This window comes from Doryrhamphus excisus, chromosome 4 (genome assembly GCF_030265055.1).
Source record: "Doryrhamphus excisus isolate RoL2022-K1 chromosome 4, RoL_Dexc_1.0, whole genome shotgun sequence".
Classification (NCBI taxonomy): Eukaryota; Metazoa; Chordata; class Actinopteri; order Syngnathiformes; family Syngnathidae; genus Doryrhamphus; species Doryrhamphus excisus.
Window position 1 is genome coordinate 10,309,051 of NC_080469.1, and position 21,766 is coordinate 10,330,816.

Consider the following 21,766-nt stretch of genomic DNA (forward strand, 5'->3'; position numbering starts at 1 on the left):
GCAAATGAGCATCTTGTTGAATCTTTGTAGCAAAATGGAGAGCTATAGGTATCCGCTCTTCCCTCTGTGAATGGCGCTGACATGAACAGCTAGTGAGGTGTGTTGTTCGTCCACCTAATACTTATAGTTTTTTATGTTAGCTGCTACAATAACAAAATCAAAGTCACTTGGTTAATATAGAAATCTGTTATGTAAATGTGGCGATCTTGTATTGGTGAAGAGGCATTCACTGACACAACAACATACAGGTCATATTTACTGTTTATTAATTTGTGAATTTTTGAATTAATTTATTAATGAACTATTTACACAGCAGTCCAACAAAGTATGCTGGGAAGCAGGAAGTGCTCCCATCAATGCTACAATATGTTAAGCAGTGAAATATATTCATGCACTTAATTTGCTCCCTTTATCAATCTATTGTCAATCTGTTTGTCATCTGGTTAGTGAAGAGCTGTGACCTCCTGTTAAGAGGAAGTGGTAGAACATCATCACCCAATAAGGGACCGCGTGACAGGATAAGAAATCAGTGAGGTAGCGTTCTTGTCCTGTCAGTTCAAGCTCATGTGTCATAGTTGCACCGTCTTCATTAGACTTTTCCTTCCTTTTACCTTTCAAGGTCAAGCACAAGGTCGTGTGCCACATTGACCACACAATCTAGTGCCTCATGTTGTGAGGTATGTAGGGGAAAAAAAGAGTTGTCACTGTATCTTTTATTCAGTTAAGCTGACATGAAATAAACATAAACAATAAGAGTTGTAAATACAGTTGGGGCACAGCAGGGATCAAAAGAAGATGAATGGGTTCCAAAGACAGAAGGTTGGGAAGTTGTGTCTACATGTGAGAGAAGCCTAAACGCAGCAGCAGCAGGGTGCCGAGCAGCAGGACAGGGCTGCTGGTCAGCGCTGCTGTGCTGCTGTGGTGCTGATCACCGTGACTGTGGCTCCTGTGTGGGCCGTTACAGTTGTCGCCATAGCAACACTCCATCTTAGCTCCAGAGTTGCTGCCCTGAGCTTTGTCACAGAAAGCCTTGTAGGTGCAGGACTTGAGTACAGTGTCTGAAAGAGAGATTAAAGGGTCCCTGATTCATCAACTTTGCTTAAATATGTTATATGTTGTTTGTAATTATGCTATACAAAGTTAACAGTAAATTGGAAAAAAAAAACATTTACAGTTGAGCTCGCAGCTCAGCCTCATTTTTGGAAGTGACGTCAACGATGTCACATCTCCACTAAAGCAAATAAACAAACGCTTCTTGATGTAGAATAGTGGCCATGCCAAAAGGTTGTGTTGCTGCCGGATGTTAACAGTAAGTTTAGTAAGTTTACTTTCTTTCCCACTTACCATTCTGTGTTTTGAAGGCGACCAATCTTCATCTCCATGTTTAAGTCCATGTTCTGCAAGTTCTCTAAAGCCCCTGTCACAACCGTTTTACTCCATACATTTTTTGGGGAAAGTGTATGGCCGCTATGTTTTTCTGAGAATGTGGGGAGGGAGTGGCAAGAGCAGGGAGAGTACGTCAATGCAAGGTTGCACAAGGTGGCCAGCATACCATGCCTGGCTGTGAGGGGTTGCGTGCATTGCGCGTTACACACGTGGTTAATGAGTTGTCCGTGCTTACAACGTTCTTGCAATTGTTCTTACAATCTCTGTGTGATTGCCATGTTATCATATGGAGGCCGTACTTACATGTTGTAAGTGCGTGCAAGTGTGATAAACGTGAGTTTTTCCAACCTTCAGAGGTTCTGCAGAATTTCCTCCAGCTGCTGCCTCAAGATGCCACCCATTCTACCACAGAGACTCAGGGTTCTGATGCTGCAAGAGCAGCTTCAAGCAACACTTCAGCAACACTCCCCTCATGATCACGCTCCTCCTCTCCTTTCCTCCCCCCGTCACCATCTCATCTTCCACAACCTGTTTTGTATTGGGCCTCTCTGGCTGTATCCACTGCCTTTTCAGCTGCATACAGATGCAGCCGACCCCTATTTCTGCATCTTCAGCATCTTTTAGACGCAATGTTGGCACTCGTCCGTCAGCTTGGCTATACTGCAGAAATCAGTGTGCACAATGTGCATTGTAAGCACGCAGCCCGCGAAAGTTCCTCCTGCACTAAAAGTGCCATGTCATGTCTGTGTGCTCCCAAATTTGTACAAAGGCGGTACAAAATTTTGCCCACATTTTTGCGAGTAGACAGCAGGTTGGGGCTGCGCTTATTTAATCTCCAAATGTTTCTTCCTTCTTTTTGCCTGGAAAACTATTGACAAAGTGCTCAAATCTTTGCTATAATAACTGTAAACATTGTACATCACCATGTTTGTTTACCTGAGCAATACTACTCCAATGATGTCACTTCCGGAAATTACACTAAGCCATTGTTATGCTGACCTAAATGTGAATATGTGTAATATAATGTGTATATATTTACTGACGTGGTCCACTGATGGTGGCGCAGGCGTCAGCGTACTGCGGGCAGGATGCCGAGCCTTGTTTATTGCAGTCTTCCTCGCTGGATGCTGCACACGTGTGGCATTTGAGGGCAGAGCCTTTGCAGACAGAACAGGAAAGAACAGCTGATTTGAAACTAAGCATGTACACTCCATCACCAGACACTTGATTAGGTACATCTGCACAATTCATGTGATCCAGTACAATAATGCTTTACTGCTTAATCGTGGTTGTTGGTACACTGGAATCAAACTTAGAGGTTGTTTGCTCCTCAAGTCTAAAGAATGAAAACCGAAATATTAGAAACAACTCTTACTCAGATGTAAGGCACTTCTACAGTATTGCAAACTGTCAGTCAAAATTGATGATCCTACATTTTCGATACAGCTTTCATTGGATTGTGCAGGTGTACCTGATGAAGTGGCTGGTGAATATTTGTCAGTCTAACTACACACACACACACACAACTTGCTGTACTTTTGCTGAGTTGGGTTGCAAAATTCGGAGTGACTTTAATGGATATAAGTGAATTTACAGGAATGAATGGGAATAAATGTCAACTTTGTCTATAAAGGGGAATTAAATGTTTTGTTTGTTTCTTTCGGTGTTGTTTAAAAATATTGTAACAGTATATATATGTAATAGTATGTAATAGTAAATAGTATTTGTGCTGCTGGAGTATATACTTTTTTTTCCAATCTGTTAATAACCAATGTATCAGGAGTGAAACCAAAAATGAATCAGATTTTGCAATACAAATCAAGCATTTCTGTTTATGGAAAAGCATAATAGTAAGTGAAGTAACCCAAAATGTGAGTACACATTTCAGCAACTTTTTTTATTACAGTAATCTCATTAAATGACAATATAATTAAAATGAAATGTGGATGCACTTTAGTGTAGTCAGTGTAGATTTAATAGCCACTGAAAATGACTATTGTCTAATAGTTGGCAACACAAATGAACGGCAACATATTTATTTTTTGCCTACTGCATGAGTGCTGCCAGCACCAGTCATTGATGGGAACATGAATTCTAAAGTGTACTGACATTCTCAAGTCCCTTGGGAAACTGAGCCACATGGCAATCTTCTACCATGATATCATCTCCAAGATGCCTTGCTGAGGAATGTGAAGGTGAAGGTAAAGAAGTGACCAAGTATGTCTCCAGAACAGAACCCAACTGAGAACCTCTAGGACAGGGGTCTCAAACACGTGGCCCGTGGGCCAAATGTGGCTCGCAGGGCACTAGTTTGAGGCCCCCGCCTTGATATGAAAGTTTAATGTTAGTGGGGCCCGCGCAAGTTTGATATGGATGCTGTATGGTATCATGTACCCAGAAAAAATTATTAGTTTGATTAATGTTCATGTTAAAGGTTAAATAACTGTTAATAGTTATCCTTCCTATCCGTGTGGAAGTGGTAAGTTTTTGGCTTTTGTAAGTTTAAAGGAAATAACTTGGAGGCTACCGTTTAGGTCGCTAGATCTCTAGTTTGCGAGTTAGCATGTGTCTCATGACCCTGCAGTTGCGCAATATGTTGTAAATAAAAAAAGTATATATGTGACTATAGTCGTGTTTTGTCATGTCTACAGGGCTCTAATAATGCTTTATATTAATGGCTCTAAAAAAATTATTTGTCTACCCACCAACTATATGTGGTTTCTTAAGTTTTTATTATTTGCTGTTTTATTATTATTATATTTATTTATTACTGATTGATTTCTTTTCTTTATTCTTGATTTGTTTATTTATTTTATTTTATTTTGTGCAGAAAAATAAAAATTAAGATATTTGAGAATAGTGGAATGTTTTATCAGCGCTTTTATTGTAGAAAATCGGAACCAAAGCACTGAAAAAGTTTGTATATTTAACTGTTTTTAATAAATGCGTTTTTTGGGGTTTTTTTTTGAAAACCTGATGTGGCCCAGTCTCACCCAGATCCTAGCTCCAGTGGCCCCCAAGTAAATTGAGTTTTAGACCCCTGCTCTAGGACCTCCTCAGGTGGAAGGTGGAGGGGGGCAAAGTGTCTAACATCCACCTGCTCCGTGATGTCATCACAGAGGAGTGGAAGAGGATTCCAGTAACAACCTGTGCAGCTCCAGTGATTTACATTCCCAAGAGGATTAAGTCAGTACAAGATAACAATGGTACTCACTCTAAATAGTCATATTCACACTATTCAGCACTAAAGACCTTTAAACACTGGCTTTTAATATAAGCTGAGCTAGTATCCACATCTATAGTACAGAATGGTTGTATTTGTTACTCAAAAGCCCCAGTTAATTGATACTATTTGTCTTTGATTTGAAGTGTCCATATTGTCTTACTTATTGTGACCACATTTTTCTCCAGCCTCTTAGGAACTGGTGAGTAGCTTCCCATTGATATTTAAAAGTAAAACTAAAGCTAACTTTGCCTACTCCCCCACTGTGATCAAAACTTACTGTGGGCAGCCAGAAAGAGAACCAGGACCAGGACAAGCGGTGCCTTCATGGCAGCATGCAATGAGTCCAAAGAGCGAGTGGATGAGATTAGACGAAGCTGTGACCGAGGGTTGGAAACGCTGGACACTGGAAGGTGTCTCATGGCATTAAAGTCTAATCTCTATAATCTCCATTTATGCTGCACAGCCAGCAGCCTCCACTAATGGACTTAAAAAAAACAAGCCGTAGCACACACTTTGTGTCTTTAGACCACTCTTTTTCAACCAACGCTTGGGAGTTGTTCAGCTGGATGATGTTCCTATACGACCTCAAGGTGATTGTTGTGCTCATATGGCCTCAGTCCGATGGGATCCGTGTATGAAAGCATGGGATAAACAATGCATCATCCCAGTACGGAGGTCAAAGCCATGACACACATACTGACAACGTACGCTGTGAGAATTCTCACAGCTGCCACGATGACGCTCATGTTTATCAGGCCACGTACACGGAGTATAAGCTTGTAATGCACTTTTAAAGATACTTAATTCTTAACATTCATTGAGTTTATAACTCAGTTTCCTTGTGGTAAGCTATTTTTATTGTTTAATATCAAATTTTTCTTTATCAAACTCTTCAAGGTATGCCTACTTTCCTCCATCCATTCATTTTCTATGCCACTTATCCTCACTAGGGTTGCGGAGTACACCTTGGACTGGTCGCCAGTCAATCGCAATGCCTACTACTCAAAAAGATGTAAAAGATGACCTCATGACAAAAAAAAACCCTAATAAAACAAATTATATCTTTATTTCTCAGTTAAAAGTATACATACACAGTAAGTCTTTAATGTGCCAACACAGAATTGAGACAACGCACAAATGTAATGCAATTGTGGCACATGGTGTGTGTTGGTTTGTTATTTTGAAAAAACAAAAGGTCAGTTTGTATTACATCCTTACATACAGTACAAAATATCTATAATGAGTGCAGTAGTACAGCAGTACACAAAAGCTTGTTAACCAATGGCCACAATACTTTGTCTAGGGACTACAAAGAACCTCAGAATTTTTCGTGTGGCTCTAAATACGCAGCGTTGGGATTATTAACCCCACCTAGTATGGAAGCAGCAAAAGGTACTGTATTGATTTGTACTCTTGTTCATTTGTATGAAACTGTGTGCCCAACAAGAATGTATGACATTTGATGAACATCTGACATTTGATCATCCCAGTCCCAGAATCATAACATCTTACAGGGTTCCTATGGATTTGACATTTCAAAATTCCATACTTTTTCCAGTATTATTTAATAGCCGTTTATCATTATCAATTAATTGACCATTGATCCATTATCCAATCAATCTACAACTATTTTGTGATTTTAAAATGTTATCCTATAGGAAGCAGACCTGATCTTTGCATCAGACAGGACTGTCCTACCTAGTCAGACTAGTGTTTGTCCCACCTTGTCAGTGAGAACTGATGAAGCCTGCTCGGATGAGAGTCGGAAAACATCTTCTAAGACAACTAAAACAGTCCAGTAGTGATCGATTCAATGCCCTGAGAATAAAATTGCACAAATGAATGAACATTTCTTTGCATTTTAGGCAGAAGATATTCACACACATCAGCTTTGACTTTGAAAAACAGCCATGGACATTTTTGCCTTTTTTCCGATATGCTGCAGATCAAACCACTCACTGTGTTTGTTTCATGTTGACTTGGTCCGTGTACAGCCTTACCGATTACTCAATTAATCGAATCATAGCTGCCCTACTAAGCCCCTCAGGAACTAGATCAATCCATTTTGTATTTTTTTTTAAATGTATATTGTACAGTATATTGTTCTATACTTGAGTTTCCATTTTCTACACTTTTCCAGACCTGGAAATTTGTAAAATGAAAATCCATATATGTGTAGGAACCCTGATCTTCCGTAATTCGCCAATAAATCAGACAGAATTAAACTGCAGTCCCTGGTGATCTGGATGGCCAAATCTCTGTCCTTGAAATATTCTTGCTAAAGCAAACACTAATAATGTTATATGCTGTTAAATGTGCTAAAATCTATTTCTGAGGGTCCCCCTGCTGTATCTATAACTGCATTACGCTAACTCTATTGGTACATGGTTAATGAAACATCAAGCAGAGCACCAGCCGCTCCAGAATCAAAAATGTTAGTCCAATAATTAAGTCCAGTTCATGTCCTGCCTCATTTTTGTGAGCTCATGCTCCTGATGGGTGAAAAAGCCACTCATCATAATCTGGTTGGACAAACATAAATGTGACACCCTTTTTTTTTCTCAGTTTTGTTATGAGTTCAACCTTGGCGGAGATCTGGACTCTGAATGTTCTACTAGTTGATAGTACATACAGTATTTTCCTTCCTTTCTCTGACAAAATAAAAATTTGATTACATTATGATTGTTCGGCCTTGGTGGAGGTCAGCACTCTACTAAATATCCTCATGTAGTGTTAAAACCCCCCACAAAGTGCACAGTGTTAACGTAATCACAGAGGAGCCACTGATTGTCTGATAAGAAATTGTGTGCAATTACAACTCTAGGTTGCGAAGGATTATGAAGCACTGGAAAAGTGGTCAGAACACACAGAGATCCAATAGTCCTCCTGAACTAATGAACCTTAAACCGTTTCAGCCTAGTCCTCCACCTCCTCCCTCTTCTGCTTCCACACAACACCCCGGAGAGTAGTTCAGGAGAATACATTATTCAGATTGTTGCTTTAACGTGAAACAACCCTTGTCAAAGCCTCTCTGAGCATACTCCTGAATATGAGAACCTCTGCCTGCCTTAAATGTGATGTCATCCTGCTGTAGGAGTTGCATGACAATTTAGCCATGAAGCTGCTCCCTCACAAGAAGGTCATTGTTGTGCACTGGCAGGATGGACAAAATCACGAGGGGTTCATAAAATGCAATCAAAACAGATGACTACATGTAAAAAAAGTCCCTTTTAGAATGATCTTAGAAAGGCTAGCACAAGGGAGGGGTTTTAGTGTCTTGTTGGTTATGGAAGCATGCACAGGAAGTCACGGTTGAGCCACAAGAGACTCATCTCAGTCTACTTTTCCCATTTTGGCGATGAGCTCGTCACAGATTTTGGTGAGCTCCTCCATCTCTTGATTCTGTGGGATTGCCACAAGATGAGTTAGAATGTGTGTTCGATGTGTGTTCATCACTCGTATGATGAGGCTGCTTGCCTTTTGCTGCAGGGCTTGCTCCAGCGACTCATTCTTCATTTGCTCTTTCCTCAGGCTGGCCGTCAGCGCTATACTCTCAGAGCTCGCCTTTGTGCGCACCTGAGCGATCTCTTCATTGGCCCTGACCGAGATTATTAATTTATATTCTGTACTAGCTGCTTAAAACAAAAAAAAAATGTGTATTTCAGGCAGGTCTTACTTATCTAGTTTCTCCTCAGCATGGACTTTGAGTGTCTGGTATCTCTGCTCCTCCTGCTTGACTCTGGCAAGATAATCCTGAGCACATTTCTTCAGCACTTCTTCATTCTGTAGAGGAATAAAAACAGACAGTTAGTGGACTTTTGTCTATCAGTGTGCTTCTGTCGGGCAAAAATGTGAAAATGTCTTTCAATTGTATGTGGGGGAATTGTTTGTCTAAATGTGTCAGCCATGCTGTATAAATAATGATTGGATGGAAACATTTTCATTTACTTTCTTAAAGCCTTCCAGGGTGCTCTTCAGGTTTTCATAGCGCCGAAAAACATCAGACAGCGAACGTTCCACTGAGCTCAGGTCTGCCAGGGCGGCCTCCTTCTCCATGGTCACAGCATGCAAAGACTTCTGGGAACTTAGGCTATTCCTCTGCTCGTCCTCTGAGAGGAAGTGTGAATGTGTAATATACCACTGAAGGTCAGGTCATCATCCTTGTTATTATTTCCTTTGGTACCAAATAAACAATAACACTTGCTTATTACAGTGATAAAATTGACTTGTTGTACTCACCGATCATCTGAGCGATTGTCTTCTCATACTCAGCAACAATCTTTCTATAAAAATGTAAAACACATTGATTAGACGTTTATCCATCGATCATTTTTTAAGTGTATTCACCTCATCTCATTAACTTCTTGTCTGCTGTCCTCATACTTCCTCTTCCAGTCACTCACTTCCACCTCCTTTGTGATGACCTAAAGAAAGGACATCTGTGCTGTGATGAAAACTACAATATGGTCGCAAAAAAGATAAAGGTAAAACATCACAAATTTATGAAAGTATGCACCTCCTCTTTAATGAGAGTGAGAACGGCCTGTTTCTCCTCCTCACTGATGCAAATAGAGTCCAGGACCTGACTTCCTGTTTTCTGTATCCCACTTCCTTCCGATTTGTTTTTCCACTCACCGCGGTCTTCATTGTGCTGCTGGAAGAGGAAACCAGATGCTTCAACTATTATACCCACTTAGTTTATTTCATTATTTGCAATATTTGAATTAGTGTGAGAGCAGCGTTCTAATTTCTAAAGCTTACTTTATTTAGCTACAGTATCTTAAATGTAGTCCTTACCAAACACAAACATAAACCCTCCACCCCATTTCCCAAACTCTGTCTTTTATTGGATTATGAGAGGACCATTCTAATCTCCTGAATGATAATCTAAATCCATCTGTCACCCAAGGAGAGGAATGTGATGGCCATCATATCAGACATGCAGGTCATTGTGTTGCAGAGTTAACAATTGTGGGTGAAGTCTGCTAATAATATGGTTTATTTCATTTGAACATGCATCAGATTATAATTGAGTGCATCACATAATCAGTTCACAGTTTCACTCGGAAATCTGCTGTGGATGTCAGTTAAAATGACCATCAATTAGAGATTAATATTTTCAGTTGCTTAATGTTTTAGGCACCAAAATTCATAATTGGTACCTTGGAAGCCACACATCTCGCTATAGGCAGTAAAACCATGTGATCAGGTACTGATTACACTGTAACAACAAACTTGTAAAAAAAAAACAAAAAATACATTACACAACTATGTCATTATGACAAAAATATAACTACAGCCTGATCCTTCAGCTTCTCCCTTCTCAGGTTTTTGTAAAGGTGCTTATGGATTAAATGTATTATTATTGTAGGCACTTGAAAACCAATGACTACAGTCACGGAAAGTGGGTCACAACTGAACGATTATGGGAAAATGCGGCTTCATGGTAACAACAACTGAGAACCTCTGGTACATAGGAGATAAAGGGCCAATTTACATCCAACCAAATCAAGTCAATAAATAAGACAATTTCTCACCAATGTGCAGATGTCTGACTCATTTGGTCCGGGGGTCACATGGCAGACTGAAAGAGAATTGGGTAGTAGAATTGATCAGGCTTTGCAATATTTGTAAAAGATGAGCATGTTATTGTTGTAATTGTGTAATTTCACGACAATAGGGCATTCAGTTAAACTGAATAGAATTGCTTAACTAAGAATCAAAAGAGTGGATTGCTATTGATTGTGTGTTGTCCAATTCTTATCTTTTGCAGTTTCCTAGTAAACTAGCATGAGAACATACTGTAGAGATTATGCTGGAAGCAATCAATGATTCCCTACTAAGAATCCGCTTACTAGAGTTGTGTTGTGCTCTAAGTGAGGATGTGTTTACCTGGCAAGACATGTCTTGTTTATCTTCTCTAGCAGATAAGCACTGACTGACTGACTGTACTGTACTGTGCAGTCACAGTGCACATTACTCACTGTCACAGAAGCAGGACACCACAGCCACAGTTAATCATTTATCTTGGACGTATGTGTGACATTAAGGCACCGATGACCTTCTCGCAATCCTGGATTGATCGACTGATTGTTTGCGAAACTATCAGCTACCTGATCCTGGTACAACAGTGTCCTTCTGAGAGTAATAACTGAGCTATTTACCAGTGCTGACTCAGTGGATACAAGTGTATTGTGGCATGCTCATCCATTTACTCACCGTTTTGCTCCTTGTCTGGTTTGACACCTGTGCTGCAGGCCAGCTTCTCTTCATCTGTAGCGTGGCCACCTCGATCATCCTTCACCAAAGACAAACATGATTAAGAATGCAAAATAAATACAACCACATATCCTGTATGTTGGTCATAAACACACAGCTACCCTCACCTGCCCGCACATGTCTTTTTGTGCCAGCTGATCCAACTTTATTTTACATGACTTCCTGAACATAAAAAGGGAGAACAGCAGAGTGACCATCAGAGAGAACCATCACAGATCTACCGTTGTATGCTTTTAGTAGTTCTCAACATCTAGAAACTGCACACAGAGGAATAATAACTTAACGACATATTCAGTTTTATCAGGGTTTTTTTGGTTTAACATTTTATCAATCAATTACAATAGACCATAATAAGTTCTGTACTTTCCACAGTCAGAACAAACAACAGTATGTGACATTATAGTTTAAGAGGACAAATATATATATTTAAAATCTCAAATACATTTGGAGGTCCTAGTACACCCATTTGAAATCCACTGCTCTATTTGAATGAAGAGTTGTCTTCCTTTTGCTCCTTGTCATGTATTAATGATTGGCAAATCATTTTGTTTGTTGTGTTGATTTTTCCTTCAATGGATGAATGAAATAAAATGATGGATGGAAAAAAGAATGAAATGAAATAAATGACGACAGGAAAAAAGCAATTTCTGCAAAACATAACTTATACGATTGCTAAAACTGTCGAATTGTGTAGGGGATTTAAAGAAAAAGTCCCATGAACACAAGAAAATACTAACTGAATACGAGGAATTGAAATGAAGGCTAAATTGGACGATCGACAGACAAGGAAAAAAAAACTAGTTTCTATAGTAAGTACACTACTTAGATGCTCCACGAGAGGGAGCCCTTCCGCAAGGATGTTTTAACAGAAAAGCCTGTGGTATATTAATAATTACGTGATAAAATATACTTTTCGAAATATTACGCAATATTATTGTTTTAAATGATAAAATATGTTTTTTTAATCGTCCTAATGGATACCACAAATGGTCACATTAAAGAGGAACTTTAATCATTCACAATCCTTGTGGAAAAAAAACATGCATGTTAGGTTAATTGGTGACTCCAAATTGTATATAGATATGAATGTGAGAGTGAATTTTAATTTCTCTATGACTGGCTGGCAACCAGCAGTCCGCTGGGATAGGCTCCAGCATACCACCACAACCCGAGTGAGTGTTGCTAAACCTGCACTGCATCATAGTATTGCTGATATTTTAATATGCTCATGAAAACTGGGTTTTTGATACTCTAGTTCAAATTTTGTGCAAGTGACCTCAAATAAGTGTAATAAAAGAAAGCCTCTGATAGTTGAGATACACAATAGTTGGTTGAGCTAAGGTTCCTCTTGCACAAAAGCATGCATTCTAAGTTGTTTCCTTCTGGCATGAAAGACAAAGTTTGTTCAAACTGAACATGTGAGTCACAATCCAGCTGGAGGCTCAAAGTGGCCAATAAATGGAAGATCGCTGTGATTTGAGCATTGGTTCAATGCTCAGTATGATGTGTGTTTCCATCTGCAGTCTTACTCACGTGTCAATGGTAGTGCAGACCTCACTGGAAACCTCCTGGTTGCAGGCTTGTTTTAATGCATCACAGTTCACGTTGCCGTTGAGCAGGTCATGATGCAGGGAGTGGTCATAGCTGGGTATTAATTTCAGGTCGAAGTTCACGGGAGCTTCATCGTCCACCTCGGTGGGATCAGGCTTGTTCAGCACAGAGTGGACTGGCAGCGATGGGGGCCTCTGCACTTGAGGGGAAGGATTTGATGGGGGTGTTACAGTCAGATTGAGATTGGGGTTCAGACCAAAGCTGTTGTTGTTGGGGGACGAGCTCATCATGTTGTTGAGGGTGTCCACCGCATCCTGTTTGGAAATCTTGTGGACACATTGCTCTATAATGTCAACAATAAGACAAAGAGACATTTGTTTTTAAATGAAATTAAATGTATACACTCAAAGATCACATAATTAGAAACAATGGGTACTCAGGTTTCCTCCCACATTTGAAAAAACATGCCTGTTGGGTTAATTGGCAACTCCAAATTGTCCATAAGTGAATGGTTTGTCTATATGTGCCCTGCGATTGGCTGGCAACCAGTCCAGGATGTACCCCACCTCTCGCCCAAAGACAGCTGGGATAGGCTCCAACCCAAATGAGGATAAGCGGCATACAAAATACATGGACTGTAATGAAAATGAACAACAAGGTACATAAACCCAGAGGAGTTGTACCTTTACATCCCTATGAGTTACTGTATATAAAAAAAATATATGCCGTTGTTCCTAATGTTGTGGTCCACTGGCTATACAATGATTTCATGTGTCACCTAGGGATTTTAACTCTTAGTGACTTCCCTTCTCCCGCTACAACACTTCAAGTGGCTGCAGCGTTCTTTTCACATCCTGTGAACAGAAGGCTAATGGCCCCAGGAACATACCATTGAGTCATACTTCTAATGCTGTGCTACAAACCTTCCGTTAACTACTCCTCTCTCACATGCACTGTTTATACTTTATTATGAGTAAGTCCAATCTTATTTAATATGTTCTGCACGTTAATCTAAAAAAAACTAAATGTTCTGCTGAGGTTACTCCCTATATTTAGGGCTCTCTATTGACGCTCACACCCTTCTTAGAGAGAACAGCTGTAGAGGAGCCCCACCCAGTCAGATAGGGTTCACAGCACCACATGGCCTAGCAACAATGTCAACATCAGCCGTTATGACCATTGCTGATACAAGAAAAAAAGAGGATGAGGAAACAATGACAATGCGAAATAAAGAATAATTTCTTCATCATATTAGTTCAACATTACTACTCATACTGTCATTATTAAGCCTCCTCTGAGGCATCAGTTAATTATAGTACACCAGGAATCATATTATGAATCCCTTATCAGAATAGTACATTTGAAAAAGAGCATGTGATGGGAAAGGGAGTTATGTCAACACAAGCATCTTTATTGACTGGAATCATATGAGCTATGTGGTCAAATACACACAACGGTTGAATATTGATTTAGATGGAAAAGCTCTTTGAAAATTCAGCTGAATAGCGTTTTTGCTTATAAGCAAATACAAGTTTGCCAATGTGGTATTTCACAGAGATGGTATTTAAAACACCCAAATACATCCTTCCATGTTCTGTACCATTTGTCGTCACTTTGGGTGACAGGCGGGGTACACGCTGTTTACAATCACAATCCCGCCTATGGACAATTTAGAGTGTACCATTAACCAAACTTGCAAGTTTTTGGGATGTGGGATAAAGTCGGACTACCTAGAGAAACCCTCCTCCGCAAGCACAGGGAGAACAGACATTTATTTGATAACTGGAGAGAGGATAAGGTACATATTTATGAAATTTGAAAACTCACTATGCAGAAATAAACAACTTTTCTTTTTTTACTTCAGTAATGATTTGGAGTGCTTGAGAAAGTCAGAAGGAAATCACTGCATTTTTGACTACAATTATTTATTAACAAACCAAACCAGTGTTGTAATACCACTAGCAAGAAGCAAACTGCTCAGCAACCAACAACTAAGTAATGCAACCAACTTTTTAAAGTACATGCAGTGGTGTATCATGCTGCTGGATGCTAACCACTCATCATACTTCAAATGCAGCTCATCAAATTTAAACAAATGCTACATCAGGAGGCAGCCTACTCCCAAAGCTGTTAATGCCAATGTAATGCCATCTCACCTGTGGAAATGGAGTTGTCCAGCTCACTCAGCAGTTTCACGACACCTGGAGACTCAACCTCTGGGGTCTCAAAGGTCCCCTCTGAGTCCGAACTATAAAGAGAGAAATCAACAATTATTTGTGGTGTTGGTCAAGCTCCAAGAAATATATATATTTTAAAACAGAAAGAAGTGATCGTGATCATCATCGGTGTCATGTTTACTGTATACAGAAAATAACAATGACAGTACAGTACTGTGCAATAGTCTGGCCATTGTTAGATCTGTTGTTTTTAGCAATGCTACTATGACATGATACGTTAAGTATGTTTATTGTCTATTTATAAGAAGACAATCACAATTAATTTGAAAAAGTTGTTGCGGCCCTTATGTGTTGTGATCCAAATATTTTGGATGAAATCCAACCAAACATCATACAAATATCCTCTGAGTTGATGTAATCACAAAAATACTTAATGACTTGGGGGGGGGGGGACCAGTCAGTATTTGGTGTGACAACCATTTACCCCAAATACCTCCATATACAGCGGCAGTTATTATGTTTAGGGGGCAAACACATGTAGGGTTTTTTTTCTCTATTAATAATAAAATGTTTCATTTAAAAATTGCATTTTGTGTTCAGTTGTGTTGTCACTGACTATATTGATATATTTTTTGATGATGTGAAACATTTAAGTGTGACATACTGTGTGCATGAAATAAGCTAAAAATAATGATGGACTAAATTACAACAATTTCTGAGTACTGTAAATGAAAACTGAGAGTCTTGTAGTGGTTGACCCTAGTTTGGGGGGTTTCTTAGAATGACAAGATAACAATAACATTAAGGATTCAAAATACACAAGTTGGCTTTATTTCAAGTCAGAGGAAAGGGAGAGGTGAGGAAGTAAAGTAGGTGGTCCAACCAGACCACCTGCATCCTTTGCCCTTCAATACTCACTTTCCCGACAGTGAGTATTGGGTGTTTTCCCAACACAAAACACCCAGTCTTTTGGCTGCCTTGACATTCAGCCCAAATTAATTTCCTTAACATTGGAGGGTGTGACAAAAAAAGGGAGTGAAACATTGAGAGTTCCCACTCCCAGACGCTAAAACACACATCAAAACGTCCACACACTAATGAAAAACAGAACTCGCAACAAAGCTGCCAGAGCCAAAACCTGACCACAGTCCATCTGATACAAGCTCCCACCATACACAGCTAATCCTTAAATACATACCCCCAGTCTGCATCTACTCTCACATCCAATACACACACACTGGATGCCATCCCAGTGATGGCCCCACGCCTGCAATCTTGGATGGTTACTTAGAGACTAGAAGTGGATGGAAAAAACCTAAAAGGATTGGAAACTGTGGTTTCCCTTCAACCATCCCCCAACTTTCTGCAATTGAAGTTACTCCACCCTGCACCTCTCATTTTTACACACTAAATGCAACACATAATACGGGCCTGGGAGATGCACTTTAGCTTCAATCTCAAAGTCAAGGACTTCGGCATCTATCTAGCAACTGTCTCTGGCATAGAGGCACAGAGTGCTATCACATAAACACTTTATACAGACCCACCTGTATCCCTGCTGTTCTCTCTATTATCACAAGCCTAACTGTGCGTGTCTTACTTGTTGTCATCTTGCTGCCCATCGTCCCCCGCAACCCCTGTCACCGCCGACCATGTCCATTTGGCCCACTGGACCGGAGACAACCAGGACATCACTGCACTGCTTCTGGCTTGGAAAACAATGGCTTCTGTTCCTTATTGAGTGTCGATTAGAGTGTTTGTCCCACTCTCAACCAAGAAGCATTCTAAATATAAGCTGTTGTTGCTTTCCCTTTGAACGTATCACTTCCTCTGCAGCCTTCCAATCCTCTGCAAAGAAAAGATGTCTAGCCTGTGCTGCAGCTGCTGTTTCCATCATCTGATTTTGCTCTCCGATGCAGATTAGTGGAGCACCAGTGGTCACTCCTTTCTCTTCTACCCTCCCTCCTCTCACTGGGAGAAACGATCAGCTGGTCAAACAGAACCGGCTCACTCTGCCGCTCTCACTTTTACATGGCTTCTACAGGAGTCTGCCTCTCTCTTCCTTCTAGTGCCTCCTCCCCTCCTTGTTAAACACAAGAGGCAAAGCTTCCTGTTTTATGAGGCAGAGAGAGGACTGACTTGGGTTACTCTGGGACAGACGACCAAACAGGAAGGTAAAGACTTAAAACCTGGGATTTATGAGGCACACAGTACTGTGTACATATGTGGGTGCCTACATATTTTATGATGCTGTACCCCTGCACACACAGGTATTACTGTTTAACTGGCCATGAGAAATTATAATCGGGGAACACATCATCAATGCCTTTCATTGCACTAATTAAATAAGTGTCATGTCAAATACTGACCTTTTTTAAGCAAGATGATCAAAGATGAGATCATAGACAGAAAAGCAATGATGTAGCGATGATGTGACAGCATCGCCAAAGACTTACTTACTGTCCAATCAGACTGCTGCAGGGTCATCCCTATCCAGCACTGCCTGTGGGTGGTAAAGAAGAACCTCTATCGCTGAATACTCCTGAGCTGCCACATTTTGAAATTGGAACAAAATACAAAATTAACCTGCATGAGATTGGTTTTAGCATCGTCAATGCACAAAATGTATCAAAGTGGCTCACTACAATCTTAACATGCAAACATGAGAAATCAGCATGGGGGAAGGCTCCCACTCTGTTCATGCCATTGTTCTATGGAACAAATGTGCCAAGGTGCTGAAACCACAGGCGAAAGATGAGCAAAACAGACGGTAATGTCTGCTGCGTCCCCACATCAGACTGTGGTAGAAAAAGCTTGATGTGTGTGGGAGCTGACACCTATTTCTAATGTGCATAATGCAACTTACAAGACTGAAGTGGAACAGCTTCACCGAGAATATCAGAATCCTTTAAATCAAATACTGGGACATTTTTTAGATTCAGAAATAAGTCAAGTACAAAACTGTATGTTTGCCTTGCCTTTTGTATCAGCATATTTCAGATCATGTGTAGATCATTACTGCACTGATGTGTGAAGAGACCCAAAAAGAATCTATTGTTCACATCTAGGACAGACAGCAAACGTCAATAAAGCAAACTCGCGTTTGACAATAATGGCGCATCACACTGACTCACAGTCACTGCTCATGGGTCGCTTATGTAAGGGTACTGGAGGCATCCCTTTCACACACGCACACACACACAGAAACTAGGCCAGATGAGAAGTGCTCTTTAAAAAATAACAACACATCACCAATAAAAAAGGAGAAAGTGGGAACAAGGTTCATAATTAAATATTGTAATTGAATATATGAAATATTGCAATGTGATAGCATAAATTAACATACATGAAGCTTTAAACGAGGCACTGTGGCACGTAGTCGTGCCAACATGCTGCCAAATAACACCACACACTGGTGAACGCAGAGAAAGAGGCCTTGTTCAGCTGGGAAAGTGGGACTTTGATACTGAAAGTGAGGCAAAAAAGTCTCAAATTACTGACATTGTCAGCTCAACCCCTTTTGTTTTTCTGTCAGTCAAGACAGCTGTCTGTCCTGAATAGGTCAAAACTGAATAATGACTCAATGTCAGACAGCATGGACGCCATGTGTTGTTATCCATTTGCACAAAGAGGTTACACTATTTCAGCAAAGGCAGAGTGCTTCGCGCTCTTACTCTGGTAATAACAACAGCAATATAGAAGGGAAATGCAGAGAGGGAACTGCAGAAACAACTCTTATGTAATACCTAGAGACCGCAAATAGCTCACAAAGGGAAAAAAAACCCACATACATATACAGTACATAGTTTTAACAGTAAGGAAAACACAGTATCTGTAAAACCCAGTCGGCCTTGTGTGCAAGTTAATCCAGCAAGAGTGCCCATCCCTTATCATCAATTACACTGTGACTGATAGCAGCATGTGTGCTTATTATGAGCTAATAATAAAGCAGCATTGACAAACATGTGTGAGCCACTACAGGCCAGGTCATTATCTGTGTGTGTGTGTGTGTGCTAGAAAATTAGAGAAGCCTCTCAAATGTCTCAATCCTCCTATGATAACAGAAGGTGAACGAGCCTGCATGACTGAACTCTCATCTAGCGCCACCATCAGGTCAACATTTCCACTGGAAGCACATCTGAAAATTACATGTGACTACTACAGTAAATACTGAGCTTTCCGACAGCACCATCAGCTGGACAAACATGTAAATCATAATAATGCCTTTTTTTGTCATTTTGCACATAGCTGAATGTAACTTTTTTTTTACTGTTTTCATTTTTATCATTTATATACCAACACTAAATGAATAATATCTCTGTTAACTGTTCCTTCTTAAGATTCAATCTACAGTTGTTATGCTGCCATCTAGTGTCCATGATCCTTACCTACATATTTCAGATATACAATAGAAATAAAGAATACATCATTTGATTCTGCTGGTTTCTCTTCACTCTAAAAAAAATATTACTATAGTGCAGATGTGGAGAAGAGATTAATAAATATTACATGAAATTTGATGAATAGTTTGAATGTGAGAATAAAGAGGCAGTTCACTTTGACGGTTAACCAACTGGGGAACAAGTTCCACAAGAGCCCTCCTTGAAAACACAAGTGGAAACTTTAAATGTAATTTAGAGTTCCTCCATACAGCGATGCTTGGTAACATAGTAACCGCGGAATGTTGAGACCAAAAGTGAAGGAGAGGTCATACAGAAAGACACCAACTGAGCTTTTGTTTGTGACTACAATAGGGACGCCAAAAGACACCCGACAATAGTGCATGTGCACTGTGCACACATGCATGCACAAAGAACAAGTAACAAACCCTCCTGCAGCTCTGCTTTGAAGACTTTAAACCCATTTCACTAGGCTTCTAAATTTAGCTCAGTCAGAAGCCATTTCTATTTGACATGCTGTATAACTAACTGAAGCAGGAAAGGTCATCACAATCTTTCCCAATGGGGCTGTAGAAGATGTTAAGTATTTATAGGTGAATTTTACAATCATTCCAGCAAACCTGAAGTCATCAGTGTCTAAATATGTTTAATTAAAACAATGTGCTTGTATTCTTCAGTTGGCCACTCAGTTCATCTCTCCACTGTAGCAAACTCTAACCCTATCCTGATCACGTTCCTCCAAAATAAAGCTCTATATACAGTATACAGTAAATATACTTGACAATGTGCTTTTAAAATATACAGTGGAACATTAAAAGGCTGATTAGTCCAACTAAAATTAGAGCAGATGCTGAGTGCAAAGACCCTAGAGGACAGCTTTCTGTTTCTCATGAGAATGACTCCAACCCCCCACCATTACTAACCCAAACATGCTTTTTTGAAAACAAGACTCCTTCTCCATGACTGATCCCAGAGAATATTATACTGTATTGCATAATGCGACTTAAGCTATGGATTAATACATGTCTCAAAACAGTGAAGAGCAGCTTTTAACCAGTGACATAAAATGCATGGCTTGGATTAGCAGTTGGGTGGGTGGGTGGATGGGGGGGGGGGGGGTTACTTACAGTACACAAAGCAAAAGGACTCTTTTTATAGAGGATTAGTGAAAATAAAGAGGGAGCATGGTTGTGCATTGATACACGTCTGCATCACTCTTCACTACCTGCTTGTTTTAAATGTGCAATACTGTACATACGGTATGATTATAGGCGGGAATGAGGGTTAGGACTGCATAATTCATTGCACTTTCAAGCATGCTGCTCCTAAAAATACTCCAGTAACTCCAAAGCGAAGCAATCACAAGGTGTGTTAATGCAGAAAGCACGACAGTGAACTCATGGTTACACAAGTCATCAAAACAGCAAGAGCTCCTCATCTCCCACTCCTGCAGTGGCAACTAGATATGCTTCCTCTGATGACTCAGATATCCCTGCACATGAGTCTACAAAAACAAGACAAATGGAGGAACTTACATGCTGCTTTTCTTGCGTGGGGAGCCCTTCTTGTGCTGGCTTAAGGAGCCGCCCATGTTGTCATCAGCTGGGGCTGTGCAAGGGTCAGGTGTGATTCCCCAAAATTCTATGTTTATCTCTCCTTCAAAATATTAAAACTCCATGATACACTAGTCATGTTAGCTCCCTTGGCCACTCTGAAATGTTCTCCACTGATCACACATAAACCCTAGTGACAGTCCTACCTCTTAATTATCCCATTCCCATCCTCCCTCTCTCTCTCTCTCTCTCTATCGCCAGGGAGAGTCACTTGGAAGAAAGGCAGGGAGGTGGAGTGCAAAAGAAGAAGGCAACACGGGGATGGAGTGTCATGGGGGGCATTGTCCTATACAGAAAGACACTCCTCCATTGGGAACCAGCTGCATGAGAGACGCAGGAGGGAGGGCAGCCCCACTTCCTGTTGTGTCACCTACCCACTAACTGCTGGGAATATATACACAGCATACATCAGAGACAAACTAAAGCTATTCATTTCTTACTGTACTGTACTGTGCACATGTAGGCCACAAAATAATACACAGATACAATTAGAAGCATTCCACTGAAAATACAAAACCCACTTCCACTAAACTTTGTAGAGGGGTGGCGCATGGAACAAGGGAGAAAAAAATCATTTTTGGTGAGTGTCTGTATAAAAGAGCTAATACAGGAATTCTTTATCACAGTTTGAGGCACCATGGTATCAAAGGCATGGTCCACCCCTGCAACAAATCATAGTGGTACCTCCATCTGCTTGGCATCCACCATGAACCAGGAAGTGGCCTCATTAACAATTCCATTCTTAACAATTTGGCGTCCTGCAAAGTGAAATTATTTGTGATCACAAATACACGCACACTAAAACAACATACTTTATGATGGTTGAGCAGTACTATTTGGTCTTGATTATTAAAAATCATCAACATATTAGATAATGGCTTCTCTTATTTAGAAGTCTAAATGTTGGCATATTTGAAGATTTTAAATGTGAGCAGTGCAACATGCAAATCAAAGTGACATGCTGTTCGAATAGACCACCACCACCCCAAATGGCTTTCTTACTTTCATGCACAATTAAAGTGACATAAAGTATGTATGCAAGGCTTGTTCTGAGAGTACAGAAAGTCTATTTAGTCAAAATGCAGTGAAATTAATAAATGATGGTGATTCTCCTACCTGCAGAGAAGATGATGC

The 21,766-nt window shown here is 40.2% G+C and overlaps 2 protein-coding genes across 7 annotated transcripts; both read right to left on the reverse strand.

Moving 5' to 3' along the window:
- Positions 1-249: 249 nt before the first annotated feature.
- Positions 250-5,048, reverse strand: si:ch211-113d22.2 (uncharacterized). Of its 2 annotated transcripts, none has more exons than XM_058070395.1 (3): positions 4,890-5,048; positions 2,430-2,543; positions 250-1,058 (listed from the first exon to the last, which is right to left on the reverse strand). In XM_058070395.1, exons 1-3 carry the CDS (start codon positions 5,029-5,031, stop codon positions 835-837), a joined length of 480 nt encoding a protein of 159 aa, XP_057926378.1. In that variant the 5' UTR covers positions 5,032-5,048; the 3' UTR covers positions 250-834. The 2 variants fall into 2 exon arrangements, with proteins under 2 accessions (XP_057926378.1, XP_057926377.1); XM_058070394.1 differs by having other exon boundaries at positions 2,430-2,570; positions 4,890-5,046.
- Positions 5,049-5,651: 603 nt separating this feature from the next.
- Positions 5,652-20,859, reverse strand: LOC131128586 (transforming acidic coiled-coil-containing protein 1-like). 5 transcript variants are annotated; one of them, XM_058071561.1, is made up of 14 exons: positions 20,555-20,844; positions 17,080-17,122; positions 14,599-14,690; positions 12,425-12,785; positions 10,999-11,053; positions 10,832-10,910; positions 10,150-10,196; positions 9,129-9,266; positions 8,960-9,036; positions 8,852-8,895; positions 8,561-8,721; positions 8,289-8,395; positions 8,090-8,210; positions 5,652-8,014 (listed from the first exon to the last, which is right to left on the reverse strand). In XM_058071561.1, exons 4-14 carry the CDS (start codon positions 12,730-12,732, stop codon positions 7,946-7,948), a joined length of 1,206 nt encoding a protein of 401 aa, XP_057927544.1. In that variant the 5' UTR covers positions 12,733-12,785; positions 14,599-14,690; positions 17,080-17,122; positions 20,555-20,844; the 3' UTR covers positions 5,652-7,945. The 5 variants fall into 5 exon arrangements, with proteins under 5 accessions (XP_057927544.1, XP_057927545.1, XP_057927543.1 ...); XM_058071562.1 differs by lacking the exon at positions 17,080-17,122 and having other exon boundaries at positions 9,129-9,263; positions 20,555-20,859; XM_058071560.1 differs by lacking the exon at positions 17,080-17,122 and having other exon boundaries at positions 20,555-20,852.
- Between the last annotated feature and the right edge of the window lie 907 nt (positions 20,860-21,766).

Bases quoted from the DNA above. Each gene is read 5' to 3' on its own strand.
- si:ch211-113d22.2 (XM_058070394.1), bottom strand. From the start codon at position 5,031: ATGAGACACCTTCCAGTGTCCAGCGTTTCCAACCCTCGGTCACAGCTT. The intron at 2,571-4,889 runs GTAAGTTTTGAT...GTTTCAAATCAG, and splicing joins TCTCTTTCTGGCTGCCCACA to CTGTTCTTTCCTGTTCTGTC. The intron at 1,059-2,429 runs GTCAGTAAATAT...TCTCTCTTTCAG, and splicing joins CGCCACCATCAGTGGACCAC to ACACTGTACTCAAGTCCTGC.
- LOC131128586 (XM_058071557.1), bottom strand. From the start codon at position 16,311: ATGTCCTGGTTGTCTCCGGTCCAGTGGGCCAAATGGACATGGTCGGCG. The intron at 8,211-8,288 runs GTAAGACCTGCC...AATCTCGGTCAG, and splicing joins GCTGAGGAGAAACTAGATAA to GGCCAATGAAGAGATCGCTC. The intron at 8,015-8,089 runs GCAAGCAGCCTC...GCAATCCCACAG, and splicing joins AGCAAGCCCTGCAGCAAAAG to AATCAAGAGATGGAGGAGCT.